The sequence below is a fragment of the Thalassophryne amazonica genome, chromosome 16, assembly GCF_902500255.1.
Source record: "Thalassophryne amazonica chromosome 16, fThaAma1.1, whole genome shotgun sequence".
NCBI classification, from domain to species: domain Eukaryota; kingdom Metazoa; phylum Chordata; class Actinopteri; order Batrachoidiformes; family Batrachoididae; genus Thalassophryne; species Thalassophryne amazonica.
The window spans coordinates 37,062,722-37,071,919 of record NC_047118.1 but is presented as its reverse complement, the minus strand read 5'-3'; the positions used below and the strand labels follow the sequence as shown (position 1 = coordinate 37,071,919).

Here is a 9,198-nt window from a genome sequence, read left to right as displayed (position 1 = left end):
ACTTTCCTTGTCTGTGAAAGGTGCTATATAAATAAACATTACTTACTTACTTACTTACCTACCCTGGCCAAAAGAAAATGTCAGATTATGACATCTTATATTTTTTCCATATAACACAGAGTTACCAAATCGTCATCTTTTAAGCAAATAGGAGATATAAGACACCAAATGAAAGCTGTCTTCACATAGACTAAGTTTTGAATCATGTGCACAGCTTTATTGTATCAAAAGCTATACTTGATTGAAATATGATACCCTGTGGAAAAAAAAAATACTTACACAAAAACAAACTTATAAGGTTTAGATGAAAATCTCTACCCAAATCTGCACAAAATGTGTATATACACCATTCAAAAATCTGACTTTCCTCCTTTCATTTTTTACAAAAAGTATTCAAATCAGACATATATTAAGAAAGATACTGGCCATTTCACAACCGCCTGACATCATATACACACAAACCAGGTAAAACATACCAATGAATATGTTTCTTTTATCTTTCAGACTTGTTCCAGATCACCGGGTATGCCTTCATACAAACCCCCGTGTTGACGGTTGAAATGACATACTCTTGACCTACTTCATGTGTGGTCTTTCTGCATTCTTTGACAGTTTTGCATTCCATAATAGGGTGGTTAATGACAGGGTAGTAACCCAGTGTTGTCATATGTCAAAGTGAGTCCCAGTATTTTTACTGTGACCAGTTATTTTTGTAATATAGACATCCTAAGCTTTCTAATACCAGATTCATAGGGTTGTAGGGGGGGTGCATGTGGGGCCGTGCTGGCCCATGGCCTATCAAGGACCCTTCCAGTCTGCACATTCTTCAACTCTTTCTGCTCTGCACAAAGCTGATGAATTATTATTATTATATTGAAGAAAAACCATGTAGGTTGTCTTTGCTGCCCTCTGCTGACTCCATGGTGCCCTGATATGTTTAATAAATCTGATATAAACAAAATTAGCTGTTAACTGTTGCATTGCTTTCAGTTTCAAGCAAAATCTAACCTGATGCTTCCGCTAGTACCATGAAAGTTTCAAATTCCTGCACTGACCTGAATTACTACATAACTGGTGTAATTGATGCTCTGATGTTCAGTCGCTCTCTTGATCAGCGAAGAATAATAACACGCTGCACCTGGTGCATTTGTCAGATTTTATTCACAAAAGAGGAAATGCTCAGAGATGGCAGACAATAAAATATTCACACACCACATCAGAAATGATCACATATGAGAAAATGTACAACGACAAACGCAAATCATCTGGTCACATGGACACACAAGCTCAAGCTGGTTCACAGTTACATGATGCAAAGTGACGCCTAATATCAGGCTGACTTCTTCCGCGTTACAGAAAACAAGTTTTTATTCAAGGGTTTTTTTTCTGTTTAAGACTCATGTTGATGAAGGTTCTGACAGCCATTAAATGCACCCCCCAGCTCCCCCCCGCCCCCTGCCCCTGTTTTGCAGGTCAGTGACTGATTGTGTTGGCGGTACAGGAGTGGTTGTGCAATTAGAAAACTGCACACATCTTGCACCATTCCAACAGTGTGAGGTATAAGAAATTAAACTTGCATTGTAACAGCGTTATGCAATAGAAAGTAAAATAACAGTTGCATGTAATCAGTTTTCACAGTGTAGGGAAGACAGTGAACATACACTTAAAGCTACAGTGTGTATGATTTAGTGTCATCTACTGGTGGAGTTGCAGATTGCATATGACTGTCGGTTGTGATTTTGTTTCCCCTTCATGTTTTTTGCTTCTTTGATGACAGGGATTCATGCTACTTTCCCTTCTTTTGTGAAAAACAGTATGCATGAACCTCCATTTCACAAACATGAGGGTTGTGAAACTTACTAGCCTGTGCTAACAACCAGTAGAAGGTATATAGGGGAGTAGCCACTGATTCTTCTGGGTTTTTTTTTTCTCTCAGTTTTCTGGCTATGCAGCAAAATGCAAAATTCAGAGTACGTATCAAACACCGTATCAACTACACTAAAAATGGCTCATTGGATGAACTCAATTCAATTATGTGCAGGATTTGCATCTAATAAACATATGTAGCCCCAACTCAAATAAATCATATTTATGCAAGACAATTGAGTTGAGTTGGGACTACATATATTTATTAGATGGAATCCAATCCAATGAGTCAGTTTTTTTTTAGTGTATCATACAAACAAATGACTCATTGAATTAACTCAATTCAGTTATGGGCAGGATTTTCAGCTAGTAGTCCCAACTAAATGAAATTAAATTATCTTGCATGGATGTGCTTAATTTGAGTTGGGGCTACATATATTCATTAGATTGAAATCCTGCTCATAATCGAACTGAGTTCATCCAGTGCATCAGTTTTTTTGTGTGCACTGTATCAACATGGCAGTGCAACATGGTGGCCTCCATGAGGGGGACTGCTCCCATGTAGATATGAAGGGCTCATTCAAAGTTTATAACAGAGCATCGATTCATTGGTGCAGGTAATTATACACTAATGAACAAGTGGTTATGAATGCTATAATCCGCTTTTGCTAAGAACCACCCATAAATCTTACATACTGTAGCTTTAACTCCATAGATGTCACCTGTGACTGCACAAGATAATCTGGACAAACATTATAATATACCATATTTGACATAAAACATTTCAAAGTTTGTTAGAAGTGTGTTTTTTTTTATCAGTTGACCCTTTGAACAGTCACATGATCACACTTTTGCTGCCGTTCCACTTGCTTGAGGCATCACGCTTTAACCTTTCACAACAGGCTATACTTGTGCCAAGAAATTTAGAGGAGGACTTAACCGTGACCGTGTTGGCTGAGCTGGTTGACTTTCAAGACATGCAGTCGCTTCAAATGCTTTTTTCAAGTGGAAAGTCATTTCTTCCTCGTCGACAAACATCTGTTGTTAAGACAAGCATCTCTCTACTCTGAACCTACAGGGGGCGATCAAGGGAGTTTAAGAAAATTGCGAGATCGAAGGTTGAGATCATGGTTGTGATAAAGTGTCTTTTTTTAAGAGAGTCTAGATTTTGTCCACTGTGGTTTGTATCAGGACCGATCCTCAGTTTGCTTTGGCCATGAGCTGTTCTGTGAAAAGCCTCTTCAGCTGAGCCACCTCCTCAGTCAGAGAGTTGAGCTGAGACTTTAGGAAGCTGTTCTCGTGCTGATACTGGACTTCAGTTTGTCCCATGGGATGCTGGAGACCGTAGCCGCCAGCCGAAGTGTGCTTAGGAGACTGCGTTCCCCTCCTGCTCTCTTCACCCTCCAGCTGCTGGAACCAGGGGATTGTTTCAGCTCCACTCACCCCTTGTCCTTTGAGGGCCTCTCTTGGGCACTCTGGGCCCCCTGTGGATAGGGTGTGACTGGGTCTGGCACTGCTGTTTTCTCCTGCAGGATCTGCCCCCTCCCCACTGCCAGGCATCTTGAAACGCAGCTTGTGAGGAAGGTTTTTCATTGGGTCAGGTTGGTCCAACTTCCCTCCAGTGAGTCCTCCAGTGTGAGCGTGGACCTCATCTGGGGACTGGTGGAGGTCATAGCCCAGCTCCTCCGCCCTGTGTGGAGATAATTTCCCATGGTCACTCAGCCGGTCTTCAAAGAAGACTGGGCTGCCCACACTGGAGCCACCTGGTGTAGAGAATCCAGAATCCTCTGAAATGACGCCTGTATCTCTAGTTCCTCGCACGCCTAACTGGCCTGCCTGGTGGTGAGGATGTGAGGCAGAAACACCGGGGTGACCTCCGTCTCCCCTCTGGAGATAGTAGTGAGGAGTGAAAGTCTGAGGGGTGTGTTGAGGCACTGCATTGAGGGGCAGGATAGGAGCATTGGTGGGTTCTTTAACCAGGCCAAAACGGAACTTCAGGGCCAGCAACTCTGCCCGAAGGCGAGCGTTTTCCTCCAGCAGAGCCAGAACACGGCTCTCCAGTACCATATCGTTCACACGCCGCTTCTCTCGTGAGCGCTTCGCCGCCTCATTATTCTTCCTGCGCTTGTCCCAGTAACCCTCATCTTTTTGGTCATGAGGAATGAACTCCCGCTTGCGTCGGACTATGGAAGCAGGGTTTTCCTTGCATTTGATAGCGGTGGTGCGACCCAACAAGGAGCGAGCCAACAAGCTGCTGGAGGTCAGGATGGACACGGCCTCGTCTGTGAAAGACCGAGCTGCTCCTCTGCCTGAAGCCGCCGCAACAGGTGACTCCCGCGCCTGCAGCACTGCCACATCCTGCTGCCTCCTCACCTGCTGGGACTCGTCCCCAAACATCACGTCTGGCGCACAGGAGCCTCTCGGTGCGCGCCCACGTCCTCAACCTGTCAGGGCACAGCTGTGTGGCACTCAGTGATCACTGGACTTTCTGGAGCTTTTGAAGGTGAAGAAACGGCAATAGCACCCCCCAGTGATCAAAGAGAGAAGAAGAAGAAGAAGAAGAGGGATTAGTGGTTATGCAAGAGCCATTACAACACAACATTATGTAACCCCATTACGTCTGAGAAAAATGAGAGCAACTTGCGCCATAAACTTGCAAGCGTCATTATGACTGAATATGGAACAACGAATATTATTAACAAAGTTAACTAACCATCTGGTAACACTGAAGCACACAATAACCTCTCTTTATTTTTAAAATCACATCAGCAGCAATTTCCAAGTGTAGTCTGTTTTTTTTTAAAAATACATTTAAACTTTATAATATGTCAACCCTTTTATTTTTTTTAATTTTGTCTTTAATTTGAGACTTTTGTGTGTGTTTGTGAACACACCTTACACACACACACACACACACACACACACACACACACACACACACACACACACACACACACACACACACACACACACACACACACACACACACACACACACACACACTGAGTCCACATGTGACACTGACTAACGTTTGTCACTTTTACGCACAAGGCGCTTAGAAACCAGCGCGGAAACTTTTTAAATCAGCAGTTTAACAAGTTTAATTCTCTGCTTTTAACAGCCAAACAATCCGACGTGAAAACGCGATCACGGTTCGATGTCTAACTGAAGCTGCCACCTTTATGTTTAAAGAATGAGATCTCAAAACGTACCCAGTTTCATGCGCCATAGTTCCCATAATCGTCAGCGCGCATTTTCTTTTATATCCGCGAACATGTAAACGAACTTAAAACAAATCTTCTATTAGAAACATGTTTCAGAACGTATTTTGTTACCTGTGAAGAATGGCAACTCTCCTCAGACCTCAGCTGTGCATGACTCCGACTCTCCAAACCTCTTTTTGTCCGGTTCAGTACGCGCGCCCCCCCCCCTCTCCCTCTCTCTCTCTCTCTCTCTCTCTCTCTCTCTCTCTCTCTCTCTCTCTCTGCTAATATTACAGTGTTGGAGCGTTTCTGCATCTCTGCTCTGCTCCACTTGGAATGCCACTGCTCCTATTTGTAGGCTGAGTTCAGATCAGGACGGTTCCTGTCCTCACTTGAACCACCTCTGGAAGTCACCCCCCCCCACCCCCCCACCCCCCCACAGTGAAAACTTATTATATCTTGAACATCATCATCATCTGACTTCATCTTCTCCTAACAATGAACTAATCCTGCTCCTGTGTTATTTCAAGATCTCACTGGATGCGCATTAGTTTGAAGAACAGACCATTCAGTGGGTTACACTCCAGTTACAGCTTTTCCTATTTGGGAGTAAATAAGTTATGCAGGAGGAGCCAGAGGAGCAGACCCGCCACCCTGATCGTCAGTTCCACTTACTGAGACATTTGATGAAAATGCACAAACAAGGGGATACCCACTCCTTGAGTCGATATTTGCTCATTTTTGTTCCAAGTGCTGGTGTGATATATGAATACAGCACATAACTGGATATAGAAACTAAAATGTTGCAGGTCACCAGCTATAGAAGCAGAAAATGTTGGAAATCACTTATAGAGGAGCACAAATCCTTGCAAATTACCACATACGTGAGACAAAATATTGCAGATGGGCAGATATGGGACCTATAATGTCACAAAATTAAAAATATAACTAATGCTAAAATACTCTCGGACGTATGAGCATAAAAATGGGAAACAGATTGTGACCTTTTAACTACTTAAAATAGGTCAAGGTTAGCCGTCTTTGAACTTGTCCAAGGTCTGTGTCCCAAGAATGTTCTCTGTGAATTTGAAGACCCAGGCACTAATAGGACTGGACTTATGCTGAGCGCAGACAGACAGACGGACAGACACATGGATGTAAAGTCTTCACAATACCCGATGGCCATATTTTGACCATTGGTTAAAAAAATGACAAAAAGTCAGGATTTTATATATAAATCCTGACCTTTATGTGAGTATCTGAATAAAGGTGTTGCTTTTGTCGCACTTTGGCAGAAGAATGCACCCTGAGTGCCACTTTAGTTTTAAACTGGTGACCAACTTATCTGTGGGGAGGATCTTTGAATCTGACTTAACAGGAAGCTACAAGATGAGGGAATCATTTCTCTCTTTCTCTCTCTCATTTTACTGTGTAGAAACAAATTGGTGATGCCTCTTTTTTTTTTAAAGGATCACGTTGAATTCTCTGTGGTATTTTTTGGCTATACACTTTAATATTTGTTTTGAAGACACGTGATGATTAGGGATACAGCTTGTATTTTTTTTTTTCCTCAAAAACAATTTTTTTTGTATCATATTCAGATGAGCTTTTATGCATAAAAATCTTTTAAAAAGTTCACTCATGAACCCATGTTTGTACTCTTATGGTAAACTTGTTTGAATATAGGTAAGGTTTCATGGCACTCTTGACTTTCAATAAATTCTTAGCATTTGTAAGACTTCAGTGGTGATTAGATTGTATTGCTCCCTGCCATCATGCTTTTTTGTTTTTTGTTTATTATTCAACCAGGGTTCTAGTTTTTTTTTTTTTTTTGGAAATCCACTGAAATGCAACAGAGTAGTCATGTGCGAACTTTTTTGATCAAATACAGAAACAACAAACAAACAAAACAAAAACCCCATAAAAACCCCATTGATTTTTATTGTTTTCTAGCAAAAGCTCATCAGAATATGATATAGGACTATGGGGATGCAGTAAAGTTGTATCCCTAGTGTTGACAGATGAACTTGCTAAAAGGCCCCTAAGATGACCCCTTTAAAGATCACAGACACAAACACCGGAAGACACTGTTTTAAATTTGTAATCATCCTTGTTATCCTACTTTACATTGTAGTTTATCACATTTAATCACTGTGTTGCGTCTATCAGCTCCACAGAGATATGACTTGTTTTTCAGCTGAGACAGCGTGCTCTGCTGGCAGGGTCACCATCTGTCTTCTCTCTTGAGCTCAAGGTGAAGTGTTTTATAAGTGTCTCCACCAGAATGTCAACAATTCAGCTTGAACTTGTTAAACCGTGCAAGTACTCTGCTCTTTAGAATCTTTTCCTACAAAGTCCAGAGAAGCTCTGTGCTGTTAACGACTGGGAATAGATGGTGCATTAAAATGCTCTGACTTTATTTTTAGTGCTTCCTTATGAACTCTGATGTGAAACACACAAGCAATGTTACTTCATCACAGGAATAATAAAATTTAAACTGAATTTAGGTCATACATAGTTTGTAAATACAGCTTAATTGAGATAGACTTCCTTAGCTGAGGTTATCTTCTTAGTCTTGAAGCCAGCTATTAAAAATATACGACCTTTGTTTTTTTTTTTGTTTTTTTAATAATATTTAAGTCATAAAAATAATTTTCTTTGGCACTAGTATAGTATGTCCCTGGCATCTCCTTTGTTTTTTTTCACTTGGGGTCACCACAGCAGATTTGAGGTGGATCTACATGTTGATTTGGCACAAGTTTTACATCAGTTGCCCTTCCTGATGTATCTTCATATAGAATGGGCAGGGGTGGGGATTGAACTGGGAACCTTCCGCACAGAAAACAAACACACTTAACCACTTGAATGCTACCTCTGCCCTCTCTAGCACCACTATAATTTTATTTATTAGCTTTGAAATAGGGAATTCACAATATGGCATTGCCAGTATGATCAATATTTGCATTATTCATTCGTCTGTTGCAGGACCACATATACACAAACAAACACATTCACACCTGCACCTACAGTCAAATTAAAGTTTCCACTTCACTTGAGCTGCATGTAGGAAGCCCAAGGAAACATGGGGAGGACATGCAAGCTCTACACAGAAAGTCCCCAGGTGGGAAGCAACCCCACAATCTTCTTGCTGTGAGAAAACAGTACTACCCACTAAGCCACCATGTTGACTAAATGAGCATTTGCTAGAAAAATGTAATATATAGTGCCCCTGAAGGGGAAAAATATTCAAACAAACAGACAAGCTTTGAACTACGTTCAGTAGTGACCAAGACAGTCTATCATAGTGACCATAGCGATGTCATACATCATAACTTGTGCTAGGGATGTTGGGAAGCACATGGCGACAGCCAATCAGAGTAGAAATGCATGAAGCCATCATCTGGCTGCTTGCTGGAACAAAATAATCCATCAAAATAATACATGGCAGAAAATGCTCCGAAACAGTTTATCTCTGCATAAATCTGTTTCTCATATATTTTGTAAAGGTTAGCGAGACATAAACATTTCAAAATCTAAAAATGCTGTTTTTCTTACAAGCTAACACCTCTGAAGTGATTTACAAGACATCTTATGGATGTCAATGTGCATGCCTGTGTATGGGCATATGGGGTCAAAAGTAACTTCTGGTAATTTCAAAACCTCATACATACACACATGCATGTCTTGCTACAGACAGCATTAAAAGGAAAATTAAATATTTGTTATGGCGTTTCCCCCCAGGTAATATGTTCTCTTCATTAAAATGAGCTATAATTTTGCAACATGTTTCAAAAATAACACAATGCCAAAATACCCTTTGCCATATGAGCCTTGTGTTCTTTATAATTTGCAGTTGTTGAATTAATTATTAAGATCCTATTGTCTTACGCACAGTTTGTACATGTTCAGTAAGGCACCTCAATCAATCAATCAAAAACAATATTTATGTTTTAACGGTATCTGCAGGAGGCTTTGCATGTGCGTTTACATGGGCTTTTGACAAGAGCAGAAGTTATGCAAATCAAGGAATATTTGTAGATCACCCTCTTTGCATTTGCAGGTTTAATGAGACAAATTTATCCATAGGAAGTTAGCCGTATGCTAATGCCCACTAAATGTCTTATAAATC

The 9,198-nt window shown here is 41.0% G+C and overlaps 1 protein-coding gene across 1 annotated transcript; it reads right to left on the bottom strand.

Annotated features, from left to right (window-relative positions):
* Window positions 1–2,660: 2,660 nt before the first annotated feature.
* Window positions 2,661–5,354, bottom strand: nfil3-6 (nuclear factor, interleukin 3 regulated, member 6). Its single transcript, XM_034190367.1, has 2 exons — window positions 5,202–5,354; window positions 2,661–4,360 (listed from the first exon to the last, which is right to left on the bottom strand). The coding sequence occupies exon 2, from the start codon at window positions 4,261–4,263 to the stop codon at window positions 3,067–3,069; it is 1,197 nt and encodes a 398-aa protein (XP_034046258.1). The 5' UTR covers window positions 4,264–4,360; window positions 5,202–5,354; the 3' UTR covers window positions 2,661–3,066.
* Window positions 5,355–9,198: the final 3,844 nt, after the last annotated feature.

Excerpts from the sequence above, each read along its gene's own strand:
- nfil3-6 (XM_034190367.1), bottom strand. The coding sequence starts at position 4,263 with ATGTTTGGGGACGAGTCCCAGCAGGTGAGGAGGCAGCAGGATGTGGCA.